At 41.0% G+C, this 16464-nt stretch overlaps 1 protein-coding gene across 10 annotated transcripts in view; it reads right to left on the bottom strand.

Moving 5' to 3' along the window:
- The window catches only part of ABLIM2 (actin binding LIM protein family member 2), a 222069-nt gene that overhangs the window by 143855 nt on the left and 61750 nt on the right, over window positions 1-16464 (bottom strand). For all 10 annotated transcript variants that reach the window (XR_012904395.2, XM_075930800.2, XM_075930803.2 and 7 more), the window contains exon 2: window positions 12450-12593. Coding sequence is in view for 9 of the 10 variants with exons in the window: in XM_075930800.2 (XP_075786915.2) it covers window positions 12450-12593 (144 nt within the window). In the remaining variant the exon portion in view is untranslated. The remainder of the gene's footprint in view (window positions 1-12449; window positions 12594-16464) is intronic.

Here is a 16464-nt window from a genome sequence, read left to right as displayed (position 1 = left end):
AAGTATGGGCTAAATTTAAGCAAATACTTACATGTTTTCTAAATCAGAAGTTTTGAGATATTAGATGGGTAATGAGTAGAATTTGGTGTACCTACTCACCACCAACAGTTACTTGTGCACTAGTAAAGAAAACCTATGCCAGAGACAGTGGAGCTGGGAAAGAAACAAGGGAAAGCAGAGGAATAAATAAGCTGAATGAACAGCCTGATATACATTATAGAATAAAAAATGTTATTGTCTAAAAATGATCTGAAAAGTCCAATAACAGGATGTGATTGACCGCTGCATTGCATTGATTTTACACTGGCAGCATGCCAATTAAATCAATTAACAGTCACACCCCTCTAAATCTGGTGTGACAGAATGGCAAAACAGGCCCAGTGCCACTAAACTCTTCAAGATAGCTTGTGTGAGTGCCCTGTCCACTGCTCACTTTTTCCTGGTACAGTTATTTAACATGCCAATGAGGAACACACTGCTGATATTGTCTGTTGAACAATGGCAGTTCCAGATATTCCCTGGTAGTCACGAGAATGCAAAGGACTGAACCACGCTCGCAATGTGAACTTTGTTTTTGGCTATAATCATACATTTCTGTAAATGGCTTCTCTCCTGCAACCTGAGACCCTTTGGTTTTACACTATGTTCAAATGCAAGTCCCTCAGATTACACACAGGAGCTTTGCATATGCTTATTTATAGCCCAGCAGATGGGTTTGATCTCATAAACAAACCACTCCCTGTTACCAAGTTACAGATACCTTCTAATTTTTTTCCTTTCCTAGTGAATACCCTCTGTCCTAGCTCTGCCTATCTTCTCATCTGAATCCAGTGCAGTTAAAATGATTGTCTCCAATTTTCCACCACTCCAGTCATAGTTAAGGGGCTTTAACATAGATGAAGCTGAAATAAATACCCATCTCAAGACTCCCCTTTTTCCTGGTTGCAATAGTATAAAGGAGGCATTAGTACAAATGTGAAACAGGCACATTGGCTTATGGAGCTACACCAATTCATACAAGTTGAGGATCTGACCCACTTTGATCTGTTAAACCCAACATGCAAGGTTAAATACCCAGGAAAATGCATACATTAAAAAGCTGACTATTTTACCATAAAGGAGAAGAGCTACTGTTTCCAAGAGACATACGGTGCTATAGCAACACAGTTTTGATTAAAGATTGACTAGCAAGACCTAAAGAAAAGACAGATGTTTAGTTTGGAAAAAAGAAGATTAAGGGGGGACATGATAGTGGTTTTCAAATATCTAAAAGGGTGTCACAAGGAGGAAGGAGAAAATTTGTTCCTCTTGATTTCTGAGGACAGGACAAGGAGTAATGGGCTTAAAGTGCAGCAAGGGAGGTTTAGATTGGACATTAGGAAAAAATTCCTAACTGTCAGGGTGGTCAAATATTGGAATAAATTGCCAAGGGAGGTGGTGGAATCTCCCTCTCTGGAGATATTTAAGAACAGGTTAGATAGACATCTGTCAGGGATGGTGTAGACGGAGCTTGGTCCTGCCTTGAGGGCGGGGGTTGGACTCGATGACCTCTCGAGGTCCCTTCCAGTCCTATGATTCTATGATTCTATGATCCTGTATTTTTCACATCTGAGGTTCAGGTTGCAAGCTCACTGCCTTGACTTTGATTGTAACCTGGCTAAGGACAAAGAAACCATTCACAGCTCATTCCACTTACATCTGTGTAACTTTATATTAGGTTAACCTTTATATTAGGGTTTTGCTTGGCCCTATTTATTTAGTGGGAAAACTGCAGGACTTCACACAAGGCCCACTGTAAGTCTGCAGAGCAGCATATGTGCAAGTTGTATAGATTCTTTTCACACTGCTAGATTATTTAAAGCATGAAGAGTCATGCACTCTGTTTATTTTGTTTTTTAATTTACAGTCAAATTTATGCAGGTCACCACAAAATTATCTGTGCACCTCAGATACAGTAGGTTTTTATATGCACCTGAACTATTTCCTAAACAGCAATGCTTGATGCAATTCAATATCATGTTGTAATTATTTGCCAAAGGATGGTGTGAAGACCAGGACTTTAACAAAGTTCAAAAAAGAACTTGATAAATTCTTTATGGAGAATAGGTTCATCAATAGCTATTAGCCAGGATGGATAGCAATTGTGTCCCTAGCCTCTGTTTGTCACTAGGGATGTTAATGTATACTTGTTTACATGGTTAACCGATAAACCCAAGCTTATTGGTTAAACAACACAGTTATATGCCCAACCCCCGTTCCCTGCCCATTGCCTCTGTATCTTTGTTACCTATATGGGGCCAAATTTTAGTTTCATGGATAACGTAATGACACTGACTGGCCAAGTGCCAGCTCATGCAAAGGTCCCTATATCTCAGTTGGACACTAACAGATACATAGTGATAATCTGTCTAGCTTGCTTGTAAATTGACATTGATAAAACAGGAAATAGAATTATAAGAGTTTAGTGTTTAGATTCTGTTGAATACTTGAGAAATGCTGCATAATAAAATGGTTACTTAATTCTCATAACTGTTATTCTTTGAGATGTATTACTCATGCCCATTCCATTTAGATTTGCATACACTGCATGCACGATTGTTGGAAGGTTGTCCCCTAATGGTATCTGTTGGGTCAGCTGTGCAGCACCCCTGGAGTGGTGCCTACAGGCCAGCATATATAGATCCCTGATGACCTTTTGCTCCCTCAGTTCCTTCTTGCTGGAATGCTCAGAGAAAGGGGAGGTGGGCAGGATTTGGAATGGACATGAGCAACACATCTCAAAGAACAATAGTTACGAGAGGTAGGTAACCGTTTTTTCTTCTTCGAGTGATTGCTCATGTCCATTCCATTTCAATGATTACCAAGCTGAGTCAATGGAGGAGGGGTCAGAGATTATGTGGTTATGGACTGAAACACTGCCCTACCGAAGGCTGTTTCATCCCTATTCTGTTGGAAGACTGTGTAGATGAAAGTATAAAAGGAGGGCCAACTGGATGCCCTACATATGCATTGGAGAGGCACTTGTACCAGGAAAACAGATGATAACCTTAGGGCTCTGATGGAATGAGCCATCAGTGCTGGGACTGGGGCTATTGTGAGGTCACAGCACATCCTAACGCAGGATGTGACCCATGCTGAGATGTGACTGGGGGACCTTTCATTCTTTTTGCTATCAAGATGAAAAGCTGTGGGGACTTATGAAATGGTTTTGTACACTCTAAATAAAATGCCACAGTGTGCCTGACATCTAAAGAATGAAGGGTGCATTCAAAATGTCCTGCCTTATGTGAAACTGGGACACTGCCTTAGGGAGAAGCACAGGATGTGGGTGTACCTTTTCTTTGAAGACAGCGTAAGGGGGCTCCAATGTTAGCGCTTAGAGTTCATATGCCCTTCTGGCTGAGGTGATAGCCACTGAAAAGGCCACCTTCCAGGCAAGGTGGAGTAACGAACATGTCACATAGACTCCAACAGTGGAGCCATTAGCTTGGTGAGAAACAAGCAGAAATCCCAGCGGGCACAGGGGTTCTCTCAACTTAGGGCACAACCTCTCCAATCCCTTAAGGAAGTGGTTTACCAATGCATTAGCAAATACAGATCTCCCCTCTATCCCTGAGTAAAAGGCAGAAGCGGCAGCCAGGCAAACCTTGACTGAGGATCCCTGCCATTTTAAGTTGAAACCATTTTCACTTGGCCTGATCTGCAGCCTGAGTACAGAGGTTCCTGCTCCCGAGTAACACTTCCTGGACTTAGTCAGAACTTGGTGTTAGGCAGCTGAACATAGTTTTGAGTATGAGAGAGCTATGGGCATGTCGGTTGATAGGTCCAGCAAGGTGGACCAGTGCTGGCCGGGCCAGCCCGGTGCTTTAAGGATTAGTGATGCTTTGTCCTGCTGCACCTTGAGGAAGACATTGTGGATCAGAGGGAATGGAGGGAATAACAAAGCAGGTGGGATTCCCACGACATCTGGAATGCATCCCCTAGGAAGCTGTGATTCAGGAAGAAGCAGAACTGGTGACATTTCCTGTTACCCCACAACACAAACAGGTTTAGGTGAAGAAATCACCTATTGCGGAAAATGCTCTGGGTTACAGTCACTCTGAGGAACTACTTGTGCCCACTGAAGGAGCAGCTGCAGCAATCTGTTAGCACATTCTTTATTACCATTAAGTAAGATGCCTCCAGGTGGATGGAATGGGTCATTCAGAAGTCCCACACCAGGGCATCCCAGAACAGGGGAAAGTACAAGTACCATTCTCTCCGTATATAACATTGCTGTGGAGTTGTCTGTCAGGACTGACACATACTCTGCATGTGGGCTTGGAATGTCTGGCAGCCAGATGGACCGCCCTAAATTCCTTGATAACAATATGGAGCAATAGTTCTACTCAGGACTACATACTTTGTGTCCTAATGTCACCCCGGTACGCACCCCAACACAGGGCCAAGGTGTCCGTGACCAACTGCATGGAGAGCTGTGGTTGGGCAGACAGCTTCCCCATTGTACTTGACTGACTCTCACAACCACCAATTGAGGAAGTCCAGGATGTGAAGTGACACCATGTGTGCAGTCCTGGGTAGGCTTGTACACTCACGCCAGCCATGCCTGTAGGGGGTGGAGACACAGTCTGGCATGCTGGACCATGTATGTGCATGCCACCATGTGCCTACTACCATGAGCCCTAGGAGTCTCATACAGTTTCTGGCCATTGTAGTGGAGAATAAGCAAAGGCACTCAATTATGCCCTTTAAGGCTTAGAAGCCGGGCTTGGGGAGGGACACTTTGGCCTCCATCATATACAGGAGGGAGCCTATAAACTCTATTCTCTGTGTGGGCAAAAGAGTAGATTTGGTCTCATTTAGCATAAGTGCCAGTATGATAAATGTAGCTCACGCGAGGGCTATATGCACCTCCATCTATTCCCATGACTTGGCCTTGATAAGCCAGTTGTACAGGTATGACAGCTTGACATTTGCAGAAGGTAGCTACAACCACCATGAGGTTCATAAAAACCTGACGGGCCACTGAGAGCCCAAATAGGAGAACCATAAACTGGGCCTATCAGGGGCCAACTGTGATTCATAGAAATTGTCTGTGGGACAGGGAAATCAAAATATGAAAGTACACATCCTTCAAGTCGAGGGCAATTACACGCCTTCCAAAGGAGGAGACCCATCAATACTAGACAGGCTATGAATGGTTCTTACAGCTGGATACTTCCCACATCTGGATTGAGGAACCGTCAACAAAAGGAGTAAAAACGTATTATTGTTCTTTACTCCTTCTAAAGATGAGTCATGCAAGTGAACTCATCCCATCTGCTGAGTTTGCACGTCATATCACTTAATGGTGGAGGGAGGAATAAAAACCTCGAACAAATACATTTCGATATCTCTATGCAGCTTGAACCCTCTGGGTCAGCATGTGTTTCTAGGCATGAGCAAGAGATTTTGGGCTGCTTGTTTATAGAAGCCTATATTATTTTGAAAACCTAAGACTGCAACTCATTCATGTATTTCTGTGTGTGTTTGCTTTAACCTTGTAAATAGCCCTCTAATTTCCTTTTCCTATGTAATAAATCTTCATATGGTTTACCATAGGATTGGCTACAGGCATTGCCTTTGGTGTGATACCTGAAGTGCAACTGACCAGGGGTAGGTGACTGGTCCTTTGGGATTAGGAGTAACCCAAGTCACCTTGCTGTTTCAGGCCAATTCCACAAACCAAATACATCGGGAAGGGTTGGAATTTAACTTCATTTATAAGTTTAATTCTTATGCAAATGAAATGTCCTAATGACTCAACCAACCAATGGAGGTGTTAATTGTTCTTATCAGCCTCTTGTAACCATTTGAACAATGTCTATTTTTTCCCCTTCTCCTTTTCTCTTTTCTTTCCTCCTCCCTGCCCCTTCCCTTATTTATTCTTGGATCTGGACTTCTAATACTCCAGTCATCTGAAGAAGTGGGTTGTGCCCACGAAAGCTCATTATATCATCTACATGTTTTGTTAGTCTTTAAGATGCTACTAGATTATTCATTGTTTTTTAAAACCTTCAGAGGAGTTGCTGAGTTAGTCTATAAGGGTACTTCTAGACTGCGAGGATCTATCAAAAAAAGATACGCAAAATGTGCTCCACGTTTTGCGTATCTTTTTCTGATACTTTTGTTGGAAGAGACTTTTCCGAAATTTGGCCCGTCTAGACTGGGCCAAATTTCGGAAAAAAGCCTCTTTCAAAAGCCCCCTTCTTTCTCGTGGAATGAGGAATACAGAGGCTGAAAAAAAGCAGAAGAGCAAACGCGACAGAGTTAGCCGTACCCTAACAGGAAAAACTTAAACAAAAAAACAACAAATAGTCTAGTAGCACTTTGAAGACTAACAAAACATGTGGATGGTATCATGAGCTTTTGTGGGCACAACCCACTTCTTCAGATGACCAGATTGTTGGATGTCCAGATCCAATAATAAATAAGGGAAAAGGGTGGGGAGCGGAGAAGGAAAAAAATGTGAAGGGGAGGAACACACTTACTGGCTTATCTCCTCACTGGCTTTTTTTGTTCCGCCCCTTCAATATTTTTTTCCTTCTCCCTCCTTCCATTGTTTTTTAAGTTTTTTTCTGACTACTACTATGATTCTTGGTGTATGAGACCATTTCTCACCCGGGTGCGAGACACATTGGAGTACCCAAGGGGATCGTCTGTGACTCTGTGTTAAAATGCTGTTAAAGTGCCTAAGGAGTTGCTACTTGGTGCAACTGGTTGGTGAAATCTATGTGTTAGAATTTACAACCAGTTTGGTGTTTGTAACTTGTTAACAGTCTGACCTGCACTTGGCCCAGAGGACCAGAATTTCTCTAACATATGAAAAGCTATTGTACAGATGCCTTTGGACTGAACTAGGAAACACATTTAGTTGGAATTTTATTGCCCTAATATTCAATATTTTATCATATTTTGTCATCTTCTTTTTGGGAAGCGGGCTCTGGCTGGGCACCAGTTAGCTGAGATGGCTTATGGGTAGTGGAGCAGTGGGGTTGGGGCAGGCTTACTCCTGCACTGGCTTTGCACCACTCCAAGAGGCAGCTGGCATGTATAGCAGTGGCTCCATGGCACCATGTGCTTCCCCTCATCTTCGGGCACTGAGCCCACAGCTTCTACTGGCCACATTTCCCCATTACTGACCAATGGGAGCTGTAGAAGCGGTTTGTGGAGGCAAGGACAGCATGTGGAGACCCCCTGCTCTGCCCTTCTCAGGGGCTGCAGGGACATGCTGGCCACTCCCAGGAGCAGCAATTATCACAGGGATAATGACTCCAGCCACGACAGTTTAGGCATTTTAGAATTCACTACTCAAAGAATTAAATTTAAGTGTAAGAGAGAAATGAAAATTCTGAAATGCACAGCCCAGTCAGAAACTCAGAATAACCCACTTTGCAAGCAGTAACAGAAGTAACAACAACAACAACCCACGTATGTGTTGGATGGAGAGATGACAGTGAAGGACAGTGTGGGCTCGTCTACACTGGCCCCTTTTCCGAAAGGGGCATGTTAATTTCACAGGTCGTAATAGGGAAATCCGCGGGGGATTTAAATATTCCCCGCGGCATTTAAATAAAAATGTCCGCCACTTTAGAAAAGCCGGAAAAGAGCGTCTACACTGGCCCCGATCCTCCGGAAAAAAAGCCCTTTTCCGGAGGATCTCTTATTCCTACTTTGACACTGGTGCCCCCCTTTTCTCCTTCCCACACCCTGCACAGCAGGCAGGAGGCTCCCAGGGGGACAGTTCCAGGGCGGAGGGCAGGAGCAGAATGGCTGTGGGTGGAGGGACAGCTGAAGTGCTGCTCTTGATAGCTTCCAAGCCAGACTGGTCGGGATCACCAGTCGGAGGCTCGGGATCTAATGGTAGATCCCGATCTACTTGCTGGTGGCCTAGATGGTACTGGGTCCTGCCGTGAGGGTAGGGGACTGGACCCGATGATCTCTTGAGGTCCCTTCCAGTTCTAGTGTGCTATGATTCTATATTTTTCTACTGCTTTAATGAAAAAAATAAAATAGCATTCTCATATCTGTCAACCAAAGGATTTGCAGCCTAAAGAAAAGAGCATTGACTTATGTTTCAATGGCACAACTTTTATGAATACACTTTTATCAAAATTGGCTTGAATGGGAGCTCTGTGTGAGAAAAGACTTAGGAACTGGGGCCCAATGCAAGAGACACCTGTATTGCAGACTGATTGGCTTAGTTGCAGAAATAAGATTTTTTATTTGGTCTAATAAATGATGCTTCTGCATCTTCAGTACATCAGCCTAGAATACATTAGTGAAATCATTGATTTTATTGAGAGTTCCTGGCATTCATAGGCTTGTTATTGTTACCTTTCCCCTGGAATGGTTTCCTCACAGATATAAGCAATCATTAACTTATGTGTTAGCCTTTCGATCCTCTCTTTTTGACATTTATCTCTGTTTTGGAACACGGTGGAGCTTTATCTGGGAACTTGGCAGAGACAGAATGGGACTTAGAATAGTTGGTGCCAGTTTCATTAGTTGTGTATGTCATTTCAAATAAAAGATGTTTATAAGTAAACTGTTGGCACCCGGATACCTCACAAAATGCACAATATGCATCGGGATAGCCATGTAGCAATATGATAATACAATCAATTGATTTGATTGCCAGTAAGCCAGGCAGCAGAATATGTCCCATTCCATCTCATTCCATCCCATTCCATTCCATTCCAAACTTATGCCTGCCTAATGCCTTATCAATAAATTGGTTTTCAGTATCACTCATCTCCTCACAGGCAACCGTAATTCTTCCCAAAGTACTATCATCTGCCATTAAAAAAAGTAGTTGGATAAAACAATGCAATACCTTGTTGCACACCTTCCTTAAATGGAGTATGGAGAGTTATACCCTTTGTTTGTGGGCTTTTAGCTAATTTACAGTCTTTGTGACAGTATTCCTGTCTACATCTACCTGACAGAACTTTTCAGGTATGAATAATGTTATCAGATGCCACATTAAATCCTAACACATCCACTGAGTTTATTATACTATTAAAAAAGGGCCACTCAAATTACTTAACTTTTGTACATTTTAATTGACTGGACAACCTATAGGGAATGGCTCCTTTACCTTCGAACCTATACTAAATTGTTAAGTCTGCAATATAATACTGTTTACAGTTTTGAAAATCTAGACACCAGAAAGATGCCAATGAATTGGAAGGAGTTCATCAAAAATCAACAAAATAATCATTGGCTTTGATTTATGAAGAAAGTTTAAAATACCTAAATAGATACAAGCTTGGCTAAATGACGACTAATGGGAATTAAACAAACATCTACATGAATCTGAAAGGTCTAAACACCAATGCACTGATTATCAACTGGAGTTAACTATCATAGCTCCATTGGTTTCACAGGTGTTAAGACAGTTTAAACTAGCACAAGGGTAGGGTGCTTTTTGGCAGTTACTCATTTTGGGTTCAACCCAGGTGCTAGGAATCAGGAGATTCATGACGAGTTTCCTAGAAGGAACAGATGATGTGAGCAAGCCCAGTTCTCCCTTTTTAAAAATCATTAGGGATAATGTGTTAAAAATATTTTTCTTCTTTTTTGAACATTTTTTCCTGCCTCATGGGCTCCAAATTTGTAACAAGGGTAAAAAAAAAATAACTGATTTCATTGGGCCTCATGGGAGACATTCCTTTCCTCTTCCTGGGATTTTAATGTATAAAATTTCATTTGTGAACACAGTTTTCCAATTGTCAGAAGAATGTTCCATGGTATGTTACTGTTAATGAACAAAACTTAATGGATTGTCTAAAATAGGAAAAACAAAGCAAAACAAGAAAAATTCCTGATCTAGCGAAAATGCAGAATTTATTTTATTGACTGGAACCCTGCAGAAATCCCCAGTGTCATCCATACTCTTTTATAGAATGTTAAAGAGAAAACATCAGCTTCATCCCTCAGGGCATGAGGGCTATTTCTTCAGGGTGCTATGTAGTTGATGTTATGATTTTACCATTCATATTTCTGTGTATATGAATTCAATAGACATCTATATATGAATTCAATAGACATAAATAGACATTTGTGATTCATGCAGTATAAACACCTAATTGAAGACTCCTGAAAAGCTGTCTTTGGAAAAATCCTTGAATTTTGTTTTCTGTTCTCTAGTAAGTTCATTTCAACTATAACTGAGTTAGGATCCAGCAGCAATGTCTGCTAGTTGAGAGGAGTCTTCTGAACTGTATATGACACCTGAATAACTCCAGTTCACAACATGTTTTTTTCCAATTTCATAATACTCTAGCAATGACATAAATCACCTCATTGGATAAAATTCACCCATTGGCAAAAGGCCTCCTGCATACACTACAAAATCTTCACAGTAACCTTGCATGAGGTGGGACTAAGGATGTAGGTGGAACAGCCGTGTAGGGGGGGGGGAGGTCTCTGAATGCATCCTACTGAGATATGGGTTTTGCACTAGCTATGAACTGACTGATGAGCAGGAGAGTAGAGATGTTAAATTGTGAGTAACTGACTAATCGAATAGTTGATGCATTATTGATGGGGACTGACCCCTGGCTCTATGCAGCGCTTTCATCATTGAAGTGTAGCAACAGCTCTGTTGCTACACTTCAAAGGTGAAGGCGCCCTATCGACTAATTGAATAGTCGATTAAAAATGCTGATAGAGGCAAGGGGTAGGGAAGCAACTAGTTGACTAGCTGTCGACTATCCAATAACCATTTGCTTATCAGATAGTCAACTAGTCCTTCACATCCCTCCAGGAGAGCATTAGGAACAGGAAGGTGTAAGTGTCACCAGATCCAGGCTTACATGGAAACTGCCTGTGCAATCAAGACACTGAGTGATAGCAATCACTACTGGCTCTTCTTTCTGCTGGAGTTGTGCGTGAAGGTCTGCAGTGATTCTCTCCTGGAACACTGGGGTCTCCAGGTTAAGTCTTGAGATTTCTTAAGGGTAGAGGACATAAATTACTTTGTGTAGGATGCAAGAATTACATTCTGAACATCAAGTACATATTCACTATTCTCAGACTTTGTATTAGTTAATAGCTGAAAAGTGTTTTGAAAATGAAATTTGTAATAATAGTATTACTGTTTAAGGCATATTATAATTATATTAACATGGAAAACTAAGGGGCTGCACTCTCTTCTCGCTACGCTTGCCTACCCCCTTCTCTCTGGCTGTTTTCGCTTTGCTGAGAGAACTGTTGATGCTGATGACAGTATAATGTCATTCTGTCACCGAGCAGGAACATTCTGTCATCTGGCAGGAATAATTTTTTTATACAGAGAGAGACATTATATACATTTTAGTCTACCTTAAATACTTTAAGTGCTGATTTTTATTCCTCTAGCTCTGTATATATAAATAAAATATTTGTGCCATTTAGAACACTATATTATTGCTTACTTGTCCTCTTGTATAATTCTTCCATAGAATGATGTAGCATTAAACTAAATTAAGTCATCTTAAATAGCTAACACTATCACTATACCTAATGCATTAAATATTCATCCAGGAATTGAATATCACATGCTGCATGTTTTTTTTCTGCAGAATTAACAAAGACATAATTGTACTTGACAGAGGAAGCAATATGAAGGAGAAAGTCATCATTTAATGTACCCTTGAAATGTGTTCATCTATATTTTGACCAGAATTAAAAATTAGTCAAACTGCACACATCTTAGTGGCTAAGAACTGGTCTAGAAGTTCAGTGATCTGAGTTCCAAGCCTAGTTCTGTCTTTAACCACCTATGTGACCTTTACTAAGTTACTTCATCTCTCTGTGCTTCCATTTCCTCTTCTGCCCTAGTTATGTCAGCTCTTCAGTGAGGATGGGCTTTTACCATGAGTTTGTACATTGCCTAGCATATGAGTTTCAGATCTTAGTTGGGGCCTCTATAATTTACAGACTAAAGAACAGAGCATCTGTCTTATATGTGGTGTTTCAAAATAGAATTGCACTAAACTGCTAAATGGCAATAGCTAGGCAAATAACTTATTCAAAATTAATTATCAATATGTTCACTTAAATATTTAAACCAAAAGAGACCCTGAAAGCCTACAAAACTATTCTGCAAATTTGACAGAGCTAATCTATGTAATATTGTGTTCCCTTGTTGTTACCCTTGACTTCTTTTCTCCATGCCCTGTTCCTCTCCCATCTTGTCTCTCCTTATGCCAAAATCTTGCAAAAAGCTCCATCTGGATGAACCCTTGCACTTGGAAATCTCTGCATGATCAGGGTCTTAAAACCATAAACTCTTTGATGTGGGTCTGTCCTGTACTATCTATCTGTGCCGTTTCCAAAACAATGGAATGGAATAATGGCCACAGTCTCTATAGAGTTACTGTAAATATAATCAATAACAGCAGTATTAAATAATAAACACTTACCTTTACAAACAAAACACTTAATATGAAAATGTTTGTTCTGAACTCTCAAAACTTCCCCTTTGCATGGGCTTCCACAGTTATTGCAGAGAATTGCTGTAGCTGATGGTTTCTCCAGGTGGCTATGGACAGCCTGTGGTTGAGAAACTGTAAAGAAAGGCAAGTTGTATAAGAACATGCAGTAGATTAAAAATGTTTGGTGAACAAATTACATCAAATAATGGTCATATTAGAGCAACAAATAATGAAAATGGACATTTCAGTCAAAACATGCCATGAACATGAAATCTAGGCCCAAATGGTCTCACTTTTCAGGAGTTGGCCAGCTCTCCTGATGTGGTCTTTGAAAACTTTATTTTAACTGAATTCCCTTTACAGTTGTATGCCAGTGTAAACACTCAGTTCATAAATTTAAGCTTCACTGCCGATATTCACTTCCATTTAGGTTACCACTTCAATAATGCAATAGAATTATACATGGCTTATGAATTTCTCAGTCAACTTGAACAAAACCTTTTGGGCTTTAGGCCGTATAAAGAGAATTCCACAAAAATGGTGTGGGGAGCGGGGCGGGTGGAGGAGGGGTTATTTAATTTTTTTTCAGTCTGCATCACACTGTTCAATGAAAATTAAATATTTTGTCAAATTCCCCCCCAAAACCACCCTAAAAACAAAACATCAAAACAACCAGCCCTAGTTACAAATTATTTGCTGAAATTAATGTCTCACAGGATCTCACACATCTGATTCTGTCTCAGTCTTTTAGGAATTACTAAAGACTTTCCTATAGCTCGACTGATAAGTGCTTATAAGTGCAATCCTCACCATGCCTATACATATTAATTGTATATCCGCTACATGTGCCATCTCATAGCTAACCTTTTGGGTATCAACCTCCACAGCCCACTAAACACAACTCTTTGGGAAGCACTGACATAGATCTTCAGATAATCCTTCTTCCCTTTTGTTGCATGCACTGATGAGAATTGAAATAGCTTAAAATGTTTACATATAAAGCACCATTGTTAGCCTCAACAATACCATCCAATTGCTATGAATGGGCTCGGAGCTATTTTTCATGCCTACTGCAAACTCAGACAGATGTCTACATTAGGTGCACTTGCCTGTGCTCCCAGCTCCCATGTTAATCCCACCAACACCAATGTATTGTAAATAGCAAATCTCCAGCCAAGAGTCACAGAATGTTTTGGGAACTTTGAGGAAGGTTAAGCGCAATAACATAATTACAGATTTCTGGTATGGTACATGTTTGGAGACCTTGTTACTTACTTTGCTTAATCAGCAGACCCTTTCTTCTGTATGTGGCACTGAAGCACCATGACTGTTTCTGGCCAATAGTTTGCAAACTCAAGTTGAAATGGGGATGTGGGGGAGGAAAATCACAGTGCTTTACATCATTACTAGTAATGAGCTTGCAATGAGAAATTCATTGACAACTCTGGCAGAAAAATGAAACAGTTAAGGTATGTCTAGACTACATACCTCTGTCGTTTCACGAGGCATAAGGGATCAGTTGGCAAAGGCTTCTCCCGTGTGTAGACTGCCACGCTGTGCCGGATCAGCTGATCACCGGCACAGCGCGATGGCCATGTTTATTTTAATGAAGCGGGGATTATTTAAATCCCCACTTCATTGACTATGTCGGGTAGCCTAATCTAGACATACCCTTAGCTATGCAATAACTTTGCTCGTCATAGTCACATAGAGGAATCCATATTTGTTGTATCACAAAATCTGCCAAAATAAAGACTGAGATAAAATTTTGAAAAGTGACTAAGTCTATAGCAGCCAAAAGGCAGGTCTACACTCACTGGGAGATTGGTGCTGTGACAATTGGGAGGGGGGAGCGTTAATATAGCAACCACTGATCACTCTCTCATTGACTCTGGTACGCCATCAGAATAAGAAGTGTAAGGGACAGTTTTTCCCATCGATCCTCCCGCAGTGGAGATTTCACAGCAGTATGTGGACTCCAGCTACACTATTCACATTGCTAGAGTTATGTAGCTAGGTCGACATTGTCCCATAGTATAGACCTACCCTATGTCTCATGTAAAGTTGATGGGACTTAGCCAATTGAAACAATAGCAGAAATTTTTGGAAAGTAAGATACAACCATTAATGTTGGAACTGATGTAGAATACTAGGGTTAAAATACTTACTCTCATATAAATTAAAGGTTTTACCTCCAAAATATGGCACTCTCTGGTCCAGCAACATCCCTGGTGAGGCAGGATCATGAATGTCCTTGGACCAGAGAGCCCAGGAGCTTAAGGGCAGGAGGGCCAGCCAGGCTGGGCATCAAGGTCAGCAGCCTGGCTGGGGAAAGCACGGGACTAGGCTAGACCCCCAATAGCAGCCTCTAGCAGCCCTTGGGAGTATGGGGCTGAGGGCAAAGCCCCATGGCAGCACGAGGTTGGAGTCCCTGCAGCAACCCCCAGGAGCATGAGGTCAGGGCTGAAGCCCCGTGGTTTCTCCTAGCGGCACGAGCCTGAGGCTGAGGCTGTGCGGGGCTGGGGTCAGAGCCCTGTGGCTTCCCCTGGCTGTGCAGGGCTGGGACTGGGGCTGCACGGGGCCAGGACCGGAGCCCCAGCTGTGCAGGACCAAAGTGCTGTGGCAGGAGCAGGAGCCTATGCTGCTCAGAATTTGTTTTTCTACATTATGTGACTTTCAGCCAAAAGATATTTTTCTATTCCATTTAGTAAATAGTACATTGGACTTTCTAGTCCATAAACACTTAATGTAAATATTATTTTAAATAAACTTAAATCTTCCTGCAATAACAACACATACACACACAAAAAATAATTCCCCACCCAATCTTTATTCTGTGTATGTTCCCGGTTAAAAATAATTGCTAGGTTAGCTTTATTTCTATTTGTGAAAGGGGATTGTGAGGCTCTTTATCCTGAGCATCATGCAAATGCCTATTGACATCAACAAGAAATGCAAGTATATGAAGGCATCACCGAGTCCATTTAGGGCTACCAAAATATTGGGCGAATTAAAAATTTGCTGCCATCTTGTGATTTAAAATGGAAATTGCACCTATTTGGTTGTTTATTTGAATTGGTATTCCAAAGCATTATATAAAATGTTGAACACAAAATGGCTAATTCCTGATATTGTGCTAAAATACATATACTGTACTATTTTACATTTTAATATGGTAAGTAACAGTTGATGGACTGACTTATTAAGTCAATTAATTGTAACAGGCTTGCATCACAACACGCTACACTCATATTAGTTTTTCCACCTGGAAACAGATTAATACAGATAACTTATAGAAGGGAAAAAGGAGACTAAATTACATACTGACTGTCCCTCTTCTTACTTGGGATATTCAGCATATCGTTCTGAAGTTACTGTTTTTTCCCAAAGTGTTTCTAGATCAGCTTTAAAAGGTTTCCGTCTAATCTCAAAAGAAGAAAACGAAACTTAAAAATAAACCTATCACTAGTGTTATGACCAATAAATTAAATGTGAAAGGGAATTTGGTTGATTTCCTTTTAGAGGATTTAATAAAAGAAAATATTGCTAACTTACCCCGTAATTTTTATTTATAACTATTTCAGGGCTAAAAGTTGGCTTCATGTATTTACTCTAACACTCTGATCCTCCAAATATTTGTGCATATATCTTTGTAGATAGCAGTTTTTCAGAGAAGAAGTACATTAATGCATGCAGATATTTCTTCTGCTTGGAAATCAGGAACATCTTTCTTAATAAATAAGTATAGATATTTATTAAAAGGTCTGTTCATTTGGAATTGGCTGTAACTGCTGCTTGAGCGCTGGATGGCAATTTCATGTGTAGTGTTTGTCAAAAAGAAACAACTATGTAAAGACTGTTGTCAACTACACCTATGTTTATAGGTCCCACTCCTTTGGGACAGCAAGACTTTGGGACAGCAAGACCTACTTCAGGTTGTTTCCCTTGAATGTTCACGTTGATTCAGAAATGTGCATCAGGGACAAGTACTTTGCATAGCTCT

Source organism: Pelodiscus sinensis, chromosome 4 (assembly GCF_052426305.1).
Source record: "Pelodiscus sinensis isolate ZL-2025 chromosome 4, ASM5242630v1, whole genome shotgun sequence".
NCBI classification, from domain to species: domain Eukaryota; kingdom Metazoa; phylum Chordata; order Testudines; family Trionychidae; genus Pelodiscus; species Pelodiscus sinensis.
The sequence above is the reverse complement of the archived record's forward strand: the minus strand, read 5'-3'. Positions and strand labels throughout refer to the sequence as shown.